General features: G+C 35.2%; 2 protein-coding genes across 4 annotated transcripts; both read left to right on the top strand.

Moving 5' to 3' along the window:
• The first annotated feature begins 954 nt into the window (after positions 1 to 954).
• Positions 955 to 3094, top strand: LOC133305018 (molybdenum cofactor sulfurase-like). 2 transcript variants are annotated; one of them, XM_061505124.1, is made up of 2 exons: positions 955 to 2251; positions 2465 to 3094. In XM_061505124.1, the coding sequence occupies exons 1-2, from the start codon at positions 1062 to 1064 to the stop codon at positions 3012 to 3014; spliced, it is 1740 nt and encodes a 579-aa protein (XP_061361108.1). In that variant the 5' UTR covers positions 955 to 1061; the 3' UTR covers positions 3015 to 3094. The 2 variants fall into 2 exon arrangements, with proteins under 2 accessions (XP_061361108.1, XP_061361107.1); XM_061505123.1 differs by having other exon boundaries at positions 955 to 3094.
• A 3010-nt stretch (positions 3095 to 6104) lies between these two features.
• LOC133305017 (hydroxymethylglutaryl-CoA synthase-like) lies at positions 6105 to 18401 on the top strand. Of its 2 annotated transcripts, XM_061505121.1 has the most exons (12): positions 6105 to 6226; positions 6375 to 6481; positions 6950 to 7082; positions 7415 to 7558; positions 10423 to 10581; positions 11276 to 11349; positions 11433 to 11508; positions 11647 to 11702; positions 12152 to 12239; positions 12336 to 12476; positions 12598 to 12747; positions 18147 to 18401. In XM_061505121.1, exons 1-12 carry the CDS (start codon positions 6152 to 6154, stop codon positions 18318 to 18320), a joined length of 1377 nt encoding a protein of 458 aa, XP_061361105.1. In that variant the 5' UTR covers positions 6105 to 6151; the 3' UTR covers positions 18321 to 18401. The 2 variants fall into 2 exon arrangements, with proteins under 2 accessions (XP_061361105.1, XP_061361106.1); XM_061505122.1 differs by lacking the exon at positions 18147 to 18401 and having other exon boundaries at positions 12578 to 12741.
• Positions 18402 to 22693: the final 4292 nt, after the last annotated feature.

A 22693-nucleotide genomic window follows, 5' to 3' on the forward strand; every position in this document is an offset into this window, starting at 1 on the left:
GGGAAGCGTATTTGGCTGGAGTGAGTAGGTGAGAGGAGGGTCAACCCTCCTCGGGAGTATTATGGGTGACTGACATTGCTGTGGGTGCAGGGGTGCAGACGCTATATCAGAGATAGCTGCGTCTGCTGCTCCCTCTGAGAAGGAAGTTACTATTTATGATAACTGAGGCGGTTTACTCCAGGGTTGGCATTCCAAGATGAGACATTTTGGTGTTTCACCTGGGGGCGCAGTCGCTTAGGGGACAAAAATGATGGAGGGTTGGTGGTTATTGGTCAGCTGGGCTGACGTGGAGATGGAAAGGGCTTGAGCCCAAATCATTGGGCCATTCAAATAGGGGCTATTCAGAATAACTTGCAACAAGAAATTTAATGGATAATTGTCACATAGCCGGATTCTAAATTAGTCTCGTACTTCTGTAGATCTATTTTTATTTTAAAAGTGTTTATCCTTTTAAACGATAATTTGTATTATTTTATTCTCGCAAAGAGGTGGGACTCACACTTTTTTTATCCACTCTCTCCTTCATGATTTATCTCTTTCTTTCACTTAAAATGACATAACTTTACATCCTTTAAAATGACACACATTTTACCCTTTTTTTTACTCAAATCGTGAAGATATTCGGGGACTTGACTCGCTTCAAAGGAATAATTAAGATTATAGAATAAAAAAAATTTATTTATTCTTTAATAAACTAAGAATTAAGAATGAGAAAGGAAATTTCTGAAGTATACACCATCACCATTAAACTAAGTCGTATGGTTCAAATTTATTGACCAGTGGGAAATATTATTAACCGGTCAACATAGTAAACTACGGATGACCAAGTCCAAATTGTGCTACCTGACCTTTTCAATCGTTCACACCATGCCGTATCAGCCACCTACATTCAATCAAAAAGAAAATTATAAACCAAAAGAGAGAGAGAGATTCTGTATTTTTCTGTATGTTCTTTTCTTATGTGCCGAATGGCAGAAAACAAGATATCCAATAGCTGGAGAAATGTCAAACTGATACATATAAACCAAACATGCCTTAAAGCATAGAAGGAACTTAAAAAAATGCAGACCCTTGACCAAAATGATGCCTCTCAAGCATGCTCTCCATGTTGTTGCACAACCCCATTTTTCAACTCACCAACATCACATAACACAATAGCAAAACCAAGAAACAGTTCTGCTGAGTGTCGCCACACCTTTGCAGCTACAACAACATCCTCTATCTTCCCAAGTACACAATTCACTAACCATGAATCTCTTCCATCTTTGCAGGAATCATTCAATGAATTCAACAGAGTGTACCCTCAGTATTCTGAGACTGAACAAGTTGACCACGTTAGAGCCAATGAATATTACCATCTCTCAGTCTCCAACCATACTTGTCTTGATTATATTGGTATTGGCCTCTTCTCCTACTCTCAACTACAACACCATGATGCTTCAAAAGTCCAATTTGCATCCTCTTCAGTTCCTCAAACACCCCAATATTCAGATATTCCCTCCTTTAGTATGTCCTGCAAGACTGGGAGTCTGAAGACTTTGTTGCTTCATGGTGGACATGAGTCAGAATTTGAGTCTGCAATGAGAAAAAGAATCATGGGTTTCCTTAACATATGTGAAAATGATTATTTCATGGTTTTCACAGCAAATAGAACATCAGCTTTTAAACTTGTGGCTGATTCCTACCAATTCCAATCTAGTAGGAAGCTTCTGACAGTTTATGACTATGAGAGTGAGGCTGTGGAAGCAATGATTAGTTGTTCAGAGAAGAGAGGAGCAAAGGCTATGTCAGCAGAGTTCTCATGGCCAAGGCTTAGGATTCAGACAACAAAATTGAGAAAGATGATGATTGTAAGTAAGAGAAAGAAGAAGAAAAAGAAGGGCCTTTTTGTTCTCCCACTTCATTCTACAGTAACAGGATCTAGATATCCTTATATTTGGATGAGCATAGCACAAGAGAATGGGTGGCATGTATTGGTTGATGCTTGTGCTTTGGGACCAAAAGACATGGACTGTTTTGGCCTCTCTCTCTTTCAACCAGACTTTCTAATTTGTTCTTTCTATAAGGTCTTTGGAGAAAACCCATCTGGATTTGGATGCCTTTTTATCAAGAAATCTGCTATTTCCAGTTTGGAAGCCTCCTCTTGTGCAGGAATTGTGAACCTTGTACCAGAAAAGCAGCCACATAAGCATCTATCAGAGGATTCTTCTGATACTGACTTAGAACTTGAACAAAAATCACTACCTAGCTCACATGAAGACGAATTATTTTCTATATCTTTCTCTAGTCCTATACAAACCACACAATCTGAAAAAGTTGAAGAAGGAGAACCATCTGAGCTTCAGATCATAGAGACACCTGCAGAGTCAAAAGCTCCTCAAGGGTATAAAATTGAGGAGGTACAAAAGCCATTTCAGAATCTTAAAAAAAAGAATGTCCAAGGAAGTAAGAATGAGAGCTTTGATATTGAATGCAAGTGCTTAGATCAAGTGGATTCTTTAGGATTGATACTTATCACTAATAGGGCAAGGTACCTTATAAATTGGCTGGTAATGTCAATGTTGAAGCTTAAGCATCCTAACACAGAAGGGGTTCCATTGGTTAAGATATATGGACCAAAAGTGAAATTTGATAGGGGACCTGCTTTGGCATTCAATATATTTGATTGGAAAGGTGAAAAGGTTGAGCCTGTTCTTGTTCAGAAACTTGCTGATAGAAGCAATATTTCTATCAGCTATGGATTCTTGCATCATATCTGGTTTGCAGATAAGTATGCAGAAGAAAAGGGAAGAGTCCTAGAGACCAAAGTAGTTGGAGTCCAAGGAGTGACAGGCAATAAGAAAGATAGAGATAAAGTTGGAATAACTGTGGTTACTGCTGCACTAGGCTTCCTTGCTGATTTTGAAGATATCTATAAACTTTGGGCTTTTGTTGCTCGTTTCCTTGATGCTGACTTTGTGGAGAAGGAGAGGTGGAGATATACTGCTCTCAATCAGAAAACAATTGAAGTTTGATTCCATAAAATTTTCTTTTGTTGTTCTGGATTATTGATCTAAGAAGGGTCTATTATAGTGTGAATTTGGCTGAAAATTTGATGTATATGGAAATTTGATTCTCCTAGGAAAAGTGTATTACACACTATTCATTCATTTGTCTGATGAATTCAGAAACTGTTGATAATTCATTGTGTCAAATATACTTCCTTTTCTTTTCACTTCTTTCCTTTATTTGTATTGTCCTTGCATAAGCATTCTGGCAGTTCCATAAGATTGAGGGGCGTTTGGTTTCATGCTTTTTGAGATTTTACTAGGTAAATGAAGTTTGGTTTTTAGAAAACCAATGTTTGGTTCAATAGCTTTTGACCAAAGTCCATCTATGTGAAATGCATAGCTTTTTGAGAAAGATAGTAATTTGCACCGTTTAAAAACCCGATTTGAGGGTGATTTTTTGAGAAAACTCGGGTAAAGCACTGTTGACACACTTTTTGTCATATATTTCTCTGGTAAAATTTCGTCAAACCAAACTACTTTTTTTTAACTTCCTCATCTATTTAACTTTCTCTGTAGATACCTAGTAATTACATTTCTCTAGTATTCTTAAAATTTATCTTCAACCAAACACCCCCTTAAAGGGTAAATTACAGCAAGAAAGTTGAATGCAAAATTTAGTTCAAGGGGAAAAAAAAAGCACACCCTTTTAAGTCCATCCAGGAGTATACTTTTGAGAGGAAAGTGAAGTGTTAATTGTTGATGAAAAGTATTAAGAAAGTTAATTCTAATATATTCATGATTTGTGTTTTATAAAATTCTAATTGGTTCACTTTTTTCATCAACATATATTAATTATGCACTTTATTTTGTAAAGTGTACCCCTCAAAGATCCAAATCGTTACTATCATAACTAAAATACATGGAAAACTCGTGCACTTGGAAGATCAATATGGGGAAAGAATGAACCACCCTTCTAATATCGCCGAAGAAGACTAAGAAACATTATCTCAATTTTCCACTATTAAAAATTGCTAGTTGGGTAGTTTTTGATCCAATCATTAACACTTTCTTAACTATCTTTACTATCAATTTTTTTACCATATATTAAAATTGATATCCCTTTTATATCCTTTATGTAAAATTATATTTATTAAGGCAAAATTATTTCTACTGGTAGAAATAATTTGTGTGCTACAGACATTGTTGTTAAAAATTAGTGTAAAAATGTAAAATCTTACATTTTCACGTTTTTACTAAGGTGATACGTCTTAAAACGCAAGTAAAAACTCTCCTTAGTAAAAAATGATAAAATTTACGTGTAAAAACGTAAAAACGGTAGAAACACAAGTTTTAAAGTTTTTACTTAAACCAAAAAATCAAACCAGGTCAACTTTTAACCAATGATTGATTTTATTTTTATATTTTTAATAAAATAAAATAAAAAAACCTATTTTCATTTCTCCAAATCAAATGCACAATATCTTCTTCTAGCTATTTAAAAAAAAAATCCTAAAGTGAGGCCGCTGTATTTCTATTTAAGAGTTGTTAAACTTTATTCTTTTGATGTTGTGGAACTTCGTTATAGTCGTTGTTAAACACTTTTTGTATTTTTGGACTTATGTCTTATATAGTTAAGTGACTTATATCTTTTAAATATGAAGTTATTTATTAAATTTTGAGTAGTGACTTATGTGATATTTTTTTTACATGCATATATATATATGATTTTGTATCTTGACCTTAAGTAATAAAATTTTTATGTTTCATGTCGTTTCTATGATTTATGTTTCTATCATTTCCTTTTATCTGTACATAGAAACTCAATTTTGACGATATTGACTACAGACACAAAAAATGAGAGAAAGAGAAAATGGATACCACATTCTAATAATTTTTTTTCTTTAAATAAAATTTGTGAATTTTTTTTTTTTGGTCTCAGACAGATATTTTTATCTGCTGCTGAAAAGTAATGCCCATTTAATAATGCAAAATCACCTACTCCTATATTCAAATCACATGTGTATTTTACTTAATTTCTTTCTTATTTTTCTATTAAAAAATAATACATCAAAACTAAATAATCATTAATTTAAGTGGTAAGGAAGGACCCTTATCTCGACTTTGAGTTCTAATAATGAAAAAGGTGGTCTTAGGACAGCTACCCCTTTTAACCCTATAATATAATGGGTTCAATGGGTTGATCAACCAATCCAAATCAATTCAAACCGTGGTGACGATTGAAAAATCGATAATCGAATAAATTGAAAATCGAAAAATCAAAAACTAAAAAAAAATCGCAAATTTTAATTGGATTGGATCGATTTTTGGATTGGTTGATAAAAACCGATCCAATCCAAACCGTCAATATATTAATTTTCCTCAACCTATTTGAGTCTTTTCCTAATCATAACTCAATAATTTATAAATCCAATATTCATTAACTCATCAACTAAACCCAAGAAAAAATCTAGTCACGTCTTATCAACAAAATTTTATCTGTGTAGAGCTTCTTATCTCATTACCAAAAAAAAACTATATTATCATTTAATGATGCTTTTGTATTTCAAAAAAAAAAAATTTACAAAGTCAATATATACAAAAGATATTATTTGCATAATAACCATGAAACTTAATTTTAGGATTTTCAAAAAATCGAAAATCGATCTAATCCAAACCGAAAAATATTGGATTGGATCGGATCGAATTTGAAAAAAAATCCAAACCGAATGAATGGTTATATAATCAAACCGAAGGGATTGGATCAAATAATTTTTGCTTCCTAGACTGATTATCGCGGTTGAACAATGCTATAAACGTACTTAACGGGGTGATCCACGAACGAACGGGTGGATATATTCAAAGAAAAAAAAAATCTACATTTTAAATGACAATAATATTTTGATTTTTTTTTTAACTCATTATTCATTCCATTCAAACACCCATTGGAATTTCCGCCAAAAAAAAAGGGGTTAGTTGGGAAGGAAGTCCCAAATCTACCACGCAAAACACTTTCCATTCCACCACCTACTCCTTACTCATACATACTACTACTACTACTACTACTCACTCACTGAATTTTTGCTACTTTCTCGGCATCCAAACAAGTCGCAAAAGAAAAAAAAGCCAGAAAGTGAGGGAAAATCCTCGGTGTTTCACCTCCCATGGCCTCTTTACACCCTCAGAATGTCGGAATCATCGCCATGGACATCTACTTCCCTCCCACCTGCGTCCAGCAGGTTCCTCAATCCTCTTCATTTCGTAGATCTCTCTAGAGTTTGAGTTTATTTTCATTTTTTATTGGGGTTTTTGTTTTTTACTTTAAAGCTGCGATTTTTAGTTTTATTTTAAATTTTTTTGGTGTTTTCCTTTTTTTTTATTCTGCAGGAAGCTTTGGAAGCTCATGATGGGGTGAGTGAAGGGAAGTACACTATTGGGCTTGGACAAGATTGCTTGGCATTCTGCACTGAGGTTGAAGATGTTATCTCAATGAGGTCAATTACAATTTTGCATAACCATTTCCTAATTTATTATTATTTTTTTAATTAATAATTTGCTTAGAGCATTAATGGGTCGTGCAAGAAAAATAAAATATATATTTTAGAGATAGGTTATTCTACGTACCTCTTTTCCTATCTATCACTCTTCAACATCATTACATCAAAATCTCAACTACCTTTATCATTTTTGTCTCCTATTGAAATTCTGATCTAACGATGTTGGAGAGTGATAAGCAAATATAGGTTTGGGTACCATTTACAAGGAATTTCTTCTGATAATTCTAATACTATTTTTATTATTGATTATTGTTAATTTTTTTGTTTTGGGCACTCATTCATGCTTTTTAGTTGATCAATGAAGCTACTCAGTGTTCTGGACTTGTATGATGCAGCTGCAATAGCTTTCCTGCACTTATTTTAATCATTTTTTATTTTTATTTTTATAAAACTTTGAATTTGCAGCTTGACGGTTGTTACTTCCCTTCTTGAAAAATTTAAAATTGATCCAAAGCAAATTGGACGCTTGGAGGTTGGGAGTGAAACTGTCATTGACAAAAGCAAATCCATTAAGACCTTCCTGATGCAAGTTTTTGAGGTATGTCATTCTCTGTTATGGTGTTAACTCTCAGTCTATAAGATTATTAGATTCTAGAGCTTTATGCTTGCTTTACACTCGGAGTAGCATCCTTTATTCCCTCCCGTCTTCTGGGATAATCACGAGTGTGACTGGATTTAATCTCTTCTTTTGTGTCAATACTTATTTGAGGCAAAAGGTACAAAAGAGATGTTTTCTGATGTAGGATTTTTAAATTGCTATCCAATTTATTATTTTCTGAACTTATAGATGAGTCAAAATTCAAAGGGAAAGAAATTTATATATGTTCTTATGTGATATCTGCATCTTATATTAACTCATGTAACAACCAGGAGAGTGGTAATGGTGATATTGAAGGTGTTGATTCAACAAATGCGTGCTATGGTGGAACAGCAGCTTTGTTCAATTGCGTGAATTGGGTGGAAAGTACTTCATGGGATGGACGCTATGGACTTGTTGTATGTACAGACAGTGCGGTATGAGCTCTTAGCAAACATGAATGTTTCTCGGCCTCCTTTCTTTTGCTACAGATTTTGAGATTTACTACTTCATGCATAAGGAAGATGGTTGTTCATTTTTTTTAAATCCAATTTTATGTGAGACATAAAAGAGGGCGAGTTTGAAGCAGTGGTAAAATTGCTCCCTTGTGACTGAGAGATCACAGCTCAAATCCAAGAAAAACCTCTTCGAAAATATGTAAGGGTAAGGTTGCATAATAGGATTACCCTCAACCCTACCTCGCTAATCGAGATTAAATGAGGAGTGGTTTTTTATGTGAGACATAATTGTACGTTTGTTTTAGAGCCTCTGACCAACTCTAGCATCGAAGATATTTACACTGAGATGCAAATTTAAGTACCTCTCAATACTATTTTGTGGACTTCAACCAATATTTTAAAAGATTTCACATACTACGGACTTTTAGTAATATGTGGCATTGTGGCACTTGAGTCATATGTGTTGCCTTTTAGTAAACTCCTGCTCCAGATGCATGTGCCAGAACTTAAAACTCCATAAATTTCTAGTTAAAGAAAATTAGAATTTGCAGTCTTGACCTTTCCTAGTGATGGAACCAGAAAAATAACACTGAAATTATAGAGAAAATGGAGGCCATGCCTCTTTTACATACACTAATATGCAGAAAATAAATCCCAAGAAACCTCAACTCTCCCTCAAACCAAATACCTAGGCTCAAGAGTTCCCTAGAAGTCTCTCAATTTTCCCACTAAATCAGAATTGAATACATGCATACCTCACTACACACACTCACTCACCTTTTATTCTACCCACAGAATATTCTAGAATAATTAATTAACTGGCCCACTCACTTTTAGGCCCATCACCTAGCTTCACCATCTTAGGTTGTGTTGCTCATGATTTTACTGTGGCACAGCCCCACCACTTATATTTCTTGTTATAACAGTAGAAGTTCAAGATATCTCCATCACATGAAAATATTGTAGGGAGATTAATTAGTTGAGTACAAGAAAGTTGTTTTATCCAAATTGAACTTCTTGTTGGCTAGTGTTGCGCTCACGACAAGTATATCGGTCGCAAAAGTAATAAAGCGATGAGAAAAGTTGTCGTTCCCACGAGGATTAGGAACTCCAAACACAATTTTTACTATTTCATTTAATTTGGGCAAATCATAGATTGATTGGGAAGAGTAATTTTTAATTAATGAAAAGCCAATTAAATAAAACAAAGAACAAATGCCAAGTGATAACCAAATGCAAAGAAAAAAGTTCAGATAATTAAAAGATGGGTTTAAAATCAAAAATGGAAACACAGTTAGGGTTTACTTCACCTCCGATCCCCCTTAATTTATTTAAGTCAATTCAATTCAATGAATCTCTATCTCTATTGTTTCAAACAATTCATCATCGAAGAATTGGTTGGTTAAATCCTAATATCTTAGTTATTTAACCCTTTAACCTAATTGGAATCTTAATGTCTTAGAAACCCCTTTTAGGTTAGCCTTAAGCGCGATGAATTACACAAGTTTGCAACTCCTACAAGTCTGTGTCTAGAACATGCAAGAATTTGTGTTCTACCTCTGTCTAGATTAAGATCTTAATATGTCTATTGTGAACCTTAACTCTCTTTATTCCTATATGGTTAATCAAGTCATACAAGAATTTGAACATGCAAATCAAGGTAAACCCAAACAATTTGATACAGATTATTATTGAAAAAAAATTAAATCAAAACAAGGATTCACGTAGGATCCATCTCCCTAACTACAAAGAAACTTAGCTAGATATATCTGGCTTAAACAAAGCAAAGAAGGAAAAGAAAATAGATGAAATCTCTGGGGGAAGAATGATGGTTGATCTCCACGGTTCCGCTTCGATCTCCCTTCAATCTCCTTCTCGGTCTCTTTTCTCTGAAATCTCTGGTCTTTCTTCGTCTCCAATACGTGCAGAACGAATCAGGGTTTCCAAAAGCTCCTTTTTATATCCAAGGGAAAACTTCCTAAAAATCTCCACCAAATCATCAATCACCTACTCATTAGATATGACTCAATCTTCAAATAAATCCAAAACCATGAATGCTGGCGCGAGTAGCGCCACCTGACGCTACTTGCACCATAAAACAGTGTGCTTCAAATGACCATGGAGCTACCAGTGCTGTGAGGCAGAGGGTATGATGCTGTTGGCACTGCTAGCGCGGCGAGACAATGATCAAATTGAGTTTGGCGCTTCTAGCATCATTGTTGGCGCTACTGGCGCCGTGAGACAATGAAGGTGAAATTGCTGGCTCTTGCTTGCTTGATTCTCTCACTTCTTTCTTCTGGAGCTTTCAACTTTGAGCTTTTTCCAATGTGTCAAAATCCCTACAAAAACACAATAATTTCATGAAAATACTCCTGAGAGTGAGTTAACAATTTAATTACAATTCTCATGTCTTTTGGTTACATTTAGATTAATTACATGCTCATTTTGACCCTTAATACATAGCAAGTTTGGAAGCTCATCATCAGCTAGAATAATATAATTTCCTCTTGAATTATGAATGAGAGAAATCCATTTTTAACAAAAAAACCACACCCCATGAAATCCATTATTAATGAAACAACAAAATACAAACTGCAGAAGCTATACTGAGCTATATAACGTACAAGTTTTTAATTGAATTTCATTCGAAGTTAACTTCCCAAGACATGGCTTTTAGTAGAAACCATGTAACGAATATCTTATTTTGGATATGTACTCATCATTTGTTCTACTTTTACTACTATTATACTTCTTTTCCATTCTATACAAATAATGAATCCAATAGTAGATACATACATGTACAGTGTCAAACAATTTTCTAACCTATGACTTTCTTGGTTCAGGTATATGCTGAAGGACCTGCTCGTCCTACTGGAGGAGCAGCTGCAATTGCCATGCTTGTAGGGCCAGATGCTCCTATTGCTTTTGAAAGCAAATTAAGAGGCAGTCACATGGCTCATGCGTATGATTTTTACAAGCCAAATCTTGCAAGTGAATACCCGGTAATGCATTTTTACCTCCTCCCTATTAATTTTACTTTCATTATAACTTTATAAGTACTTTTGTTCTTACATTAAGATCAACTTCTCTTATTATCCATGGTGAAGATATTCCAATGTTCAGTATTACCTTTATTTCATTGTTTTGTGTTCAAATTTTATTTTTATTTTTGAAATATTGAAGAATAAAAACAAGGAGAACGGTAATTGAAAAAGGATGTACTAGGAAGACACTTTTTCTTTAGCTTTATGAACAAAAGCAAATAATGTCTTTACCCAGTCTCATTTCAATGGTGGAGCCGCATTCACTGGCCCACTCTTTATTGTCTAATATGGGTTAACAGGATCCTTTCCCCACCCTCTTCCCCTGGACACTGGTTGCATCAAATTATAAAATCCATATACTCAACCATGGGTTTTTTATAGAGCAGCTAATCTAACTATAACTGATTTTTAGTGGTATTCTATATCTTAAATGGCTCTAAATATTTTCACTTAATTGAATTTTGTTCAAGTAATTTATCTCAGTTTGCTCAAATGAATTAGATTGACAATACTTAAATGTATTTAGATTTTAATCTTAGGTTTTCATATATCATTACTGTTATGCTTAAATGCATGTTGATGCATTCTGTCAAACTACTGAGAATTCAACTCACATTGGTTAAGACCTTTTTTTGTACTTTTCCTGCTATAGGTTGTTGATGGAAAGCTCTCGCAGACCTGTTATCTCATGGCACTTGATTCCTGCTATAAGCTTTTTTGTGAGAAGTAAGCATTGACAGAACCAAAAAAGCCTTTTTGAATTTTCCTTTTTGGTTCCAAATTCTCGTTAAATGTTCTTCCATGTACAGATTTGAAAAATTGGAGGGGAGGCCCTTTTCAATATCAGATTCTGATTATTTTGTGTTTCATTCTCCATATAACAAGGTAATCATAAACTTTATGTTTTAACCATGTTGGAATAATTTCTTTATATTTGGAATAAAAACAAAAAAGCGCTGAGAAGTATGTCATAACACTGCCTGCCACGACTATCTCCATAACTGTTTTCTTGATGTGTTGCAGCTAGTGCAGAAAAGTTTTAGTCGGCTATACTTCAATGACTTTCTGAGAAATCCCAGGTTTGTGTATATTCTGCTTTAGCCATATCCTATTTTCGATTCATTTTCACTTCAAGGTGCCAAGCTATAGAATGCTATCGACCCTTTTGATTGAATAGTTATTAGTTTACCTCTTGGATATTATTGTAGTAATAAGCAAGTAGATGCTATGCACTTGAGATTTCAATTGATTATGCTAGTCTAACTTTTCCGTAAGATTTACAAGTACTTACCAGAAAAAGAGGAAAGATCAATGAAGCTTGAAATTTCTTCATTAGTTACCTCTTTGTTTAATCAAATGCAACGTTAGATTACATCATATTCTGTACGGTATTTTTTTTATTAAGCACTAATAGATATCAGAAAACTGAAATAAAGGAAGCATAAAAAAAACTACTTGGTTTTTAATTAATGTCTTCAAGTCCTAGTTTATGATTTATTTTTTTCCTGCATTTCTTATTCTGTGCCAGTTTTGTTGATGAAGATGCCAGGAAAACCCTAGCACCTTATACATCCTTATCTAGTGATGAGAGCTATCAAAGTCGTGATCTTGAAAAGGTAGCTAATGTTGTTGAGTTTGAATCATGTTAATTGACTAAAAAGATTGCTAGAAATGGAACTCATAGATTGTTTGTGGTCATTTTGATTCTATAGGCAAACCAGCAAGCTGCAAAACATTTATATGATGTGAAAGTGCAGCCCAGCACAATAATCCCAAAACAAGTTGGTAACATGTACACTGCATCGCTTTATGCAGCATTTGTATCTCTCCTTCACAATAAGCACAGCTCGCTGGTAAGGTTTTCCACACTTCAATTCTTTGTTAAGTTTACCTTCTCTGTCTCTGTGACTACATCTTTCCCATAGACAATGGCTGATTCTAAATTTCTCATCAGGATTGTCTTTCAATGTGCAGGCCGGTAACCGGGTAGTTATGTTCTCATATGGAAGTGGTTTAACAGCTACAATGTTCTCCTTCCACCTTCAAGAAGGTCAACATCCCTTTACTTTGTCAAACATTGTAACGGTGATGAATCTTTCGGGCAAGTTGAACCAGAGATTTGAGGTATGCCGTCTTTAACCACTTAATAAGTTATAAATCTGATGATTATTGTATTCTGGCCTAACCATGTAAGAAACTAGGCATACAGGGTGACGTCTGACATGCACCTTCTGAAGTTAAGGTGCATGGATGCACCTTGTATCTAAATAGATAAGTGTGACATTAAATCAATGGCTATCAAGCATGACCTGCAACTTGTTTAGCAGGAGAGGTGCAAAAGTGAATAATTACTAGTATTACCCTAAAGAAACGGAAGTTAGGATTGGAGTTTTGCTAAAAAACCCCACACCTGGAATATATCTTCCCCTGGCAACCTTTAAGTCCTTAAGTCCACCAAAGATTGACCTCATTCTTGTGTCACCAATGCCATGCAAGAATCTCCTTTCTGAAGCTGATGAGTAATTATTTGGACATAAACAATTAGATGGTAATTATGTTACAGTTGCATTTTCTTCCAGCAAGAAATGACAGTTTTACTCCAAGAGCTGTTACATCAATAAGTGGCACACCGCTTCCTTCTGCAATCCCCAATGGTTCAACCTAGTGTCTAGGAAATTTCCTTCAATTATTATCAAAGAGCTCTCTAAGAAGTGTACCAGCCCTCATTCTTTGCATTCCACGATTAGTACTTAATGAGCCAGCTCAAAACAATGGCACCAGCAGAAACAACGACCAAACTCAAACAAAGAATCATTGAAAAAACAAATTAAACTAAACACAACTACATGATCAAACCATGCTAAAACTCAAATGGTGCGGTGAGAATCAGAGATGAGAGTGAGAAAGAAGAGGATGATAGTGAAGGTGTTAGGACCCATTTGCAAGGTATGAGATTTGGAGTCCCACATTGGTTGTATGGGCTTATAAGGCCTTGGGCACTCTCACATTTTAAGCTAGTTTTTGGGGTGGTGCATCCAAGGTTCTTATCAGAAGGTGAATGTGAAGCAAAGACAAGGATTGGTTATGGAGGAAGACGATGGCATCATTTGGGTTCAAGGGGTTTCTGGTTTTGTTGTTCTAAATGCTAGCAAACCTGTCAAGTATGATTTTCACAAGGCCACACAACAGTGCAATTTGATGTTATTAAAACCAAACATTGGATTCCATTTTCCGGGGTACATAAATCAGCTCCACTAGTGTTGATGTTAGCTTCTATAGCACTGAATCCATGGGTTCATCCGCAAGAATGATGGTGGTAGAAGAAGGGAATGAGATTACTTGAATATAAAATAATATGTTGTGTATTGACCTAATTTAGAGGGTTACAATATATAGGGACTCTAATGGGCTTAAGTGAAAGGCCCAGACCTAATACAAACCTAATAGAATCAGAATTAATTACAGACTAATCATAATAATTACAGACTAATCATATCTAATCATATTTAATATATTCTAACACTCCCCCTCAAGCTGGTGCGTATATATTGTGAGCACCAAGCTTGTAACAAATATATTGAACCCGAGGACCTCTAAGAGCTTTAGTGAAGACATCCGCTAGTTGATCAGAGGAGTTGACGAAAGCAGTCTTGATTTCTCCTGACTGAATCTTTTCTTGAATGAAGTGACAATCAATCTCTATATGTTTGGTCCTCTCATGAATGACAGGATTAGAGGATATATGTAGCGCAGCTTGATTATCACAGATGAGTGTCATGGGTTGTTTCTGTTCACAAAGATGAAGCTCCTGAATCAACTGCTTTAACCAGACTAACTCACTGGTAGCATTTGTCATTGCACGATACTCAGCTTCTGCACTAGATCGAGCAACAACAGGTTGTTTCTTGCTCTTCCACGAAATTAAGTTTCCTCCAAAGAAGACACAATAGCTAGAAGTAGAGCGCCTGTCCGAGAGTGATCCTGCCCAATCAGCATCTGAATAACCACAAATTTCTGTATTTCCCTGATCTGAATACAACAAACCTTTTCCTGGTGCTCCTTTGATGTATCGGAGGATCCTCACAGCAGCATCCCAATGTGAATCACAAGGGGAATCAAGAAACGGACTAGCCGTACTAACAGCGAAAGAAATATCTGGCCTAGTCACAGTAAGATAGTTGAGCTTCCCAATTAGCCTCCGATAACGTCCAGGATCAAATAACGGCTCCCCCTATCCGGGCAATAACTTGACATTAGGATCCATAGGTGTATCAACTGGTTTACTCCCCAACATACCAGTTTCTTCTAGGATATCCAAGGCATATTTCCTTTGACAGATAGAAATGCCCTGTCTGGATTGCGCCACCTCAATTCCCAAGAAGTAACGCAGCTTCCCAAGGTCCTTTGTTTGAAATGTACTAAACAAATGCTATTTTAACTGACGAATTCCGTCTTGATCACTTCCGGTGAGAATGATGTTGTCAACATAGACTAACAAATAGATACACTTATCAGGAGATGTAATCCTATAAAACACAGAATGGTCAACTTTACTGCGGATTAAGCCAAACGCCTGAATAGCAGAACTGAAGCGACTGAACCATGCTCGAGGAGACTGCTTGAGACCATATAAGGATTTCCGAAGACGACACACCTTTCCAGACTCCCCCTGAGCAACAAAACCAGGTGGTTGCTCCATGTAAACTTCTTGTAAATCACCATGAAGAAAGGCATTTTTGATGTCAAGTTGAAGGAGTGGCCAGTGACGAACAGCAGCAAGGGCAAGAAAGAGGCGGACTGACGCCATCTTAGCGACCGGAGAAAATGTATCGCTATAATCAAGGCCAAAGATTTGAGTAAAACCCTTGGCAACTAAACGTGCCTTGAGACGATCAATATGGCCATCAGGTCCAACTTTCACAGTAAAAACCCAGCGACAACCAATAGAAGGAGAGTTAACCTCCGAGAGATCAGGAGATGCTGCTGTCATTTAAAGATAAAATATAAAAGCCGTAAACGAAGGCAAACGATATCCAATCAAGGAGAACCACGCGTCTAAAGTCAGACCCACAGAGAAACAATCACAGATCTAGAAAGGGGAGGAGAAGGCGAGCTTCTCTGTCCAGGACCGGCCGGAAAAAGCCACCGGAGTAGTGCACACGCGCCGGTAGAAGGTGGCGCGTGAGGCCCACGCGCAGAGGAGGTGGGCGGCGCGTGAGGGATGCGTTGGTGACCGGACCTCCACAGACTTGATCGCCGGGAGGAGACGGTCCTGATCGCGTGACGTCTGGTCTGAAAAGTCGCCGGAAAAACGTCTCCGGTGGCCTGAACAGTGGTCCTAGTGGCGGACGGTGGTTCCGGTGGCCGTCGACGGTGCTGACGCGTTTGGAAAATTACTCAGAAGCTGTTTACAGCCCTAGATGGCTTGCCAGAAGGACGCACGGCAAAGAAAGAGGACTCCTAAGCAGTGGGTTTAGGTTTTAAAGCAAAAACAAGGTTTCTAAGCGAAAGCGAGGGTCCTCAGAACAAAAGAGCTCTGATACCAACTTGAATATAAAATAATATGTTGTGTATTGATCTAATTTAGAGGGTTACAATATATAGAGACTCTAATGGGCTTAAGTGAAAGGCCCAGACCTAATACAAACCTAATACAATCAGAATTAATTACAGACTAATCATATCTAATCATAATAATTACAGACTAATCATATTTAATATATTCTAACAAGATTAAAGAGATAAATGCAATAGTTTTAGGTTTAATTTATAAATAAACTAAAACTGTAAAAATGCAAGGTTACTTGAAAATCACAAACATTGTGCATCCATGCTCCCTAATTACTAACGTTGTGCATCCATGCTCCCTAACATAGCAAGGAGCATTGTAGAATTTTCCGCCATAGAGACCCTAGACCAGGCTATGCTACATGCGCTAGGAATCTGCTTTGCTTTGAACTTAGACTGAAATATCGAGTTCTGTGGAGTAAATGGTTCTGCAACAGAAAAAATAATAGTCTGAACAACTGAAGGGCTTGATATTTGTATTGTAGAACTGTTTGAAAAGTGAACGTTAATATTTGTTTCATATATACAGTCTTGAGTTTTTTTATCTGATACAGTATAATGCAGAATACATACAGGTCTTTTCCTTTTATTGTGTGTGGATTCAGAAAAATTGATAAAATGAAGGGAAGGACAGCTTTTTATAATATTGGTTAATTTGTTCTGGGTGACCTAAAGAATAGTACAAAAATTGGATTTTTTTAGGGCATGCTAATTCTAATTACGTCATATGATGACATCTTAAAAGTAATCATTTGTTTATTTTAGAGAAATCCATACTTGGGTTGATATTTTCTTAAACAAGGGATCTGATCATCTGAAACGACTTTAGTAATGGTGCAATTTGAAACAAACTGTCATAAATTAATAATATTATGGTGAGATATGTTAAATTGAGATAATGCATGATTTAAGCTGAACACAAGATTACAAATGTTTGAAGTTCAAACATTTTCTGTTGAATGGATTATAATATGAAAAATGCTTAAAATACAATAACATTGGCAGTTTTTGTTGGAAATAATTAAGTATAAGTAGCGGTGAAATAACCATATAAGTGCAAAAAATCCATAGACCTACAGCATTAAGGTTTTGGGTTGAGATGTGGTGTCGGCCAACTTAATGTAGTTTGTCACTTAGCCATTGATGGAGGTATCCTTTGTAAAGGGTTTGGCCTCCCCATTACCATTCTCAACAGTTTTGTTTGTAGAATGAAGTGTGGCGTAGGACTCACCTTGTACTAACTAATCACCTATGATTATTGTATATGGAACCCAACATTTGTAGGACGTGCATATTTAAAGTTGTTGCACTTGACCTTATACATCTGAATACAAAATTTTATGAATCATTTCATGAAGCTATTTTAAGCTCTTCCAGTATAGAAATCTTAAAAAGAGATGGGAAATAAATCAATACTTTTCACATGTCAAAGTGGAATACCATAGCATACTTTTTTTTGGCCTTACCACCTTGTGATTGGAGGTAATGGATTCAAGTCTAGGAAACAATCCTTTTGTAAAAATATAAGGGTAAGACTACATACAATCGATCCTCATCCCTATTCTCACAAGTCAAAGAGCCCTATGCATTGAGTGGGAGCCGCTGTAACATTACTGTTTTGACATTGTAACAGATGATGCATTTAGGCAAGCTATGAATATTGCCTTTATATTATATCAAATATTGACCCCTTTTATTATATCTAACTTAACAAAATCTGTTGAGAATGATATGGTGGAGCCCAAAATCCTTTACAAAAGATACCTCTATTAATGGGCCAAGCAACACATCACAAAGTGAGCCGACACCACATCTCAACTCAAAACCTTAAAACTCAAGTTATATGGGTCTTTTTTGCACTTATATGATATTCACTCGGAACATTTCTAATCGATGTGAAACTTCATCACTACTCACACTTGATTATTTCTAACAAAATCAACTTGTGTCTACAGTTTCCTCCCGAAAAATTTGTTGAAACAATGAAGCTGATGGAGCACCATTATGGGGCAAAGGACTTTGTGACAAGCAAGGATTGTAGCTACTTAGCTGCAGGCACCTTCTATCTCACCCAAGTTGATTCCATGTACAGGAGATTTTACGCCAAGAAGGACACCACCAGCACATGATAATTCCTTAGTTGATAATCGCTTATGTCTTCAAATTTAGAGTTGAGAAGTAGTTTGTTCTGGTTCACCTTCCGTATTCAATTCCCTTAAGATTATTTATTGATATGTTTATAAGATGTTTTCGTCTTTTTTGTTATATTGTGATCAGGTTGATATCCAAAATCAGTTTATGCACGAGTTGTTAATTATTTTTTAATACACTAATGATGCAAAAATTGGTAGTTTTGTTTTGTTAATGAATACATGATAGTAATAATTATGACCATATTAAAGAATTTCTGTTTTACTATATTGTCCTAAAGTTCAATTCAGGGATAAAACTGAATAAAGATAGAAGCTTTAAAGATTATTGGCTATTTCCAAAGTTTAAAAATAAAATTGATGTCAGGTTCAAAATTTAGAGACTTGCTCTAGTATTTCACAATATAAATTTAATTTAAAAATTAATCAACTATTTTTTTAGTTGATTAATTTTTAAATTAAATTTTATTGTATTTAAATATTTATAATTATTTATTTAACTTTTTTTATATCAAATTTTAGTAAAAAATAGGGGGCAAAAAATGTTCTTTCGCTCATCATTTAAAAACATGTTTGCTTTATTTTTCGAAATCATTTCTCATAAATTCCGCAGTTATTGAATTAATTTTGAAAAAAAATTAGAAATTTGTAGCTTTTGAGACAAATAGAATTGGTTTTTTATTTATTTATTTATTTGTGGTAGAGAGAATTGATTTTACTTGTGACGTTTATAAACTTCTTTTAGAATTTTCAGAATAATTATCATTTAAAAAACTAAATTAACACAAAATATTATTTATAAATATAATTTTTTTTATAAATAAGTTTTTTTATCATTCATTATTAAAATCCACTTTGAATCTCTCTTTAAAAAAAAGTTACAAATTTTATAATAAACTTGTTCGGCTTAATTTGTTTAGCTTAAAAGTTCATAATAATCTATTAAAGAATAAAGTTAAAATTGTTTATATTCGACTCATAAATCATTCATATCCATAAATTATGTGTCACTCACGATTAAAATTGATGGTAAAAATTAAAATTGTGGCAATGAGAACACTTCTTCTTCTTTTTTTTGGGTAAACCAAGGAGAACACTTCTAATGCACTATAACTCGTTACATTTGAATAATTTTTCAAAAAAAAAAAAAAAAATTGATGGTAAAAATTAATAAAGTTGTCAGTGTAAAATGTTGAAAAATCATCGTCAAAACTAAAAAGGTTATTGCCAAAGTAAGAGGTTGCTTCAAAGAGCAACGAACACATATCTCGTCCAGCAATGAAGTTGAAGATTGATACCGAGTAATAAAAAGGGAACATTACTCTTATTTTATATAAAAGTAATTATCTCATATTATAGAAAAAAGTTAAATGGAATCTATTATTAAAAAAAAAAGATAAAATTTTTAAAGTAAAAGATCATGAAATAATTATCTTATATAAAATAAGAATAGTATTTTCAATAAAAATTATAAACACATGAAAATTATATACATTTATTATATAATTCATAATTTTTATTACTTAATTTAGAAGTTTTATTAGTTAATTTATTTTTATTTTTATTAAACAGTACTCCTTTGTTTTAGAAATAATATAATATTTTAAAATCAAATCTACTATACAAAATCAGGCACAACTTAAATTATGAAGAAAAGACGATAATAAGAATAAGTTGTTCATTTGAAAAGGGCTTTTTGTGTATAAAAAAGGAAAAGATAAGGGTCTTATCCTGATTGATAGGCCACCTAAATTGGTCATGTTACCAATGTCAGTATAGATAAAGATGTACAGTAGGAACATGCTTGTGAATATTTACGTACAACCACAACTGTATTAAAAGATGCAGCAGCTTTTATGGTCAGAAAAAATTACATGAATATAGCCATATTAGGTTGCTTTATAAAGCACAAACCTCACTACGTCTCATCAAACTTCAGAAGCCGCTTATGCAGGCTTTTATTGATGAACTTACAAATATTTCATTTTCTGTGTTATTGTATACTAGTTATTTTTATTTTAATAAATTATTTAAAAGTATTATTATATATGTTGGTCTTACCAAAGAATTCTATTCATAAATAAAGATTTAGAAATGGTTTTCAAATCTTGTAGTGTACATAAGACAAATTTCCTTCTTTATAGTGTGCATGAGTGGATAGCGGTTTTCTCTCAGGATAAAATGAATTAACTTTGTTTTTTAATAACACTTTCAAACAAACAACCCTCTCGAACTCAAACTTTGTTTGAACAATCGTACAGAACTTAATGTAGAGAAATTTAGGAAACAATTTGACAAAGATTTGATAAAGTCGAGAAAGTAGAAAAGTGACCGGATATTATAATTTTGTTTATGTATTTATAAATTGTTATGGATCCATATTGAGGCTCATTTATTGTTAAGCCCAACAAAGAGCAATTCAAGCATAAATCAGATATAATTAAGGAAAGGTATCCATCAAGGATACTAATCCTAATACGACAGCATAATACTTGAGCTTGGGCCATTAGCAGAAGCACTGAAGGTTCAGCACCCAATATCTACAGGTAAATTTTATAAATAAGAGGTAAAATTTATAAGCAAGCATGCTCTCTTTCTTACTGTTATGCTGTCACTGTACACACACATACATCCCTTTGACAAAAGTCGTATATTATTCTTCTGTGCACAGTGATCTGCTTGACTCAAGGGCATCTAATTCATAGATACCTTAAAGAGGGCACCTTGATTCAAATGCAACATACTAGTCCATTGGACTAGACATCTCTGTCTCTAAGACAAAACACTGGCGCCGTCTGTGGAAAACGGTAAATTTGTTATTCCCATGATCACAATCAACAATGGCAGTTTGTACAAGAAGTAGCAGCCAACAACAACAACACCCAAACCTTCCATTGGATCCTGTATTGGAAGAAATAAATCAGCCTCAAAATCGACCAGAAAATAAGGTTGATTATGATGCAATCCATGTGAGTGATGATGTCTCGGACACTGCCTCAACACCAGCTCCTCAAAACCGAGTTGTGTATCCTCCTCCCCTGAATCCTGCAGATGCGGTTGCCCACGTTGCACTTGCAGCAGATCCAGACTCCCGTCTTGCCCAGAACGCATTTGTTGCGATCATAAGGTGGATGGAGGATATAGAGAATCGTAACAACCTCCAGCGACATGAGGATTTCAGAATATTTCAAGAAGAAAATATGATAAGAATGCAAGAGATGGAGCAGCGTTTAATGCAGGCGAGGAATGTGAGCCAAGATGGAGGTCAGATCCGGGAAGGAAGGGAAATCCCAGGAGAAAATCTTCAGCTCCGTGGTGGCAATAATCAGAACATAAATCGTAACTGTGATACACAATTCAGGTTGGAGATGCCGAAGTCCAAGGAGCACCAAACATAGGAGTGACTATAAACCCAAACCGCCATGTCCAAATCAACAATAATGTTGAAGATTACAACCAAGACAACAATCAAAATGTAAGTATTAGGCCTCCTGCCCAGAATGCTAGGGCAGGGAGGAATGTGGAGAGTAACCGGGGTGATACCCATCACAACCGAGATACTCAGCCTCCACTTAACATCCGGGGACGTGATGAAGCTGGTGTATATAGAAGGAAGTATAGTAAGGGGCAGTACAATAATAATCCCTTCACATGAGAGATACTTAATGCTCAATTCCTAGAGAAATTTGACTCGGCGCACTTGCTGAAATATGACGGAAGTCAGGACCCACAAGTTCATATAGATGCTTTAGACACAAACATGTACATCCGGGGAAATGATGAGCCTATCATATCCCGGTTATTTGCTACGACCTTGACTGGAGCTGTGCAGGCATGGCTTTCAACCCTGCCTGATAATTCGATTGGATCTTTGAAGATCTTGGGGAAAAGTTCTTGTTGAACTTTGCAACAAGCAAGAAGCATCCAAAATCTGAGTTTGCACTTGGAAAAATTCGGCAACAATCCGGAGAGACTCTCCAGAAATACCTGAACTGATTTAAAGATGCCGCTTTGCAAGTCCCGGGTTTGCAAGAAAATGTCCATGTACATTTGATTGTAGCTGGGTTAGATGGAGCATCTCGGTTGGCCAAATCAATTTACAAAGATCCTGTGAGGACATTAGAGGAGTTCAGAAGCAATCGAAGAAGTACTTGGAGCTTGAGCAAATGGGAATAGAAAATGCATTGGGAGAAGAAAACAGGAAGATGAGCCCAAAGAGGAAAAGTCCAGCTCCAAGGAAAAAAGAATGACCCAACAACCAAAAGAAAGATTCCCGCGGAAGAAACCTGGATGACAGATTCTGGGTAGGGAGATACGATAAATATACTCCATTAAATGTGCCACGATCTCAG

Source organism: Gastrolobium bilobum, unplaced genomic scaffold (genome assembly GCF_033153095.1).
Source record: "Gastrolobium bilobum isolate Gb01-03AN ecotype WA unplaced genomic scaffold, APGP_CSIRO_Gbil_v1 utg20602, whole genome shotgun sequence".
Lineage (NCBI taxonomy): Eukaryota > Viridiplantae > Streptophyta > Magnoliopsida > Fabales > Fabaceae > Gastrolobium > Gastrolobium bilobum.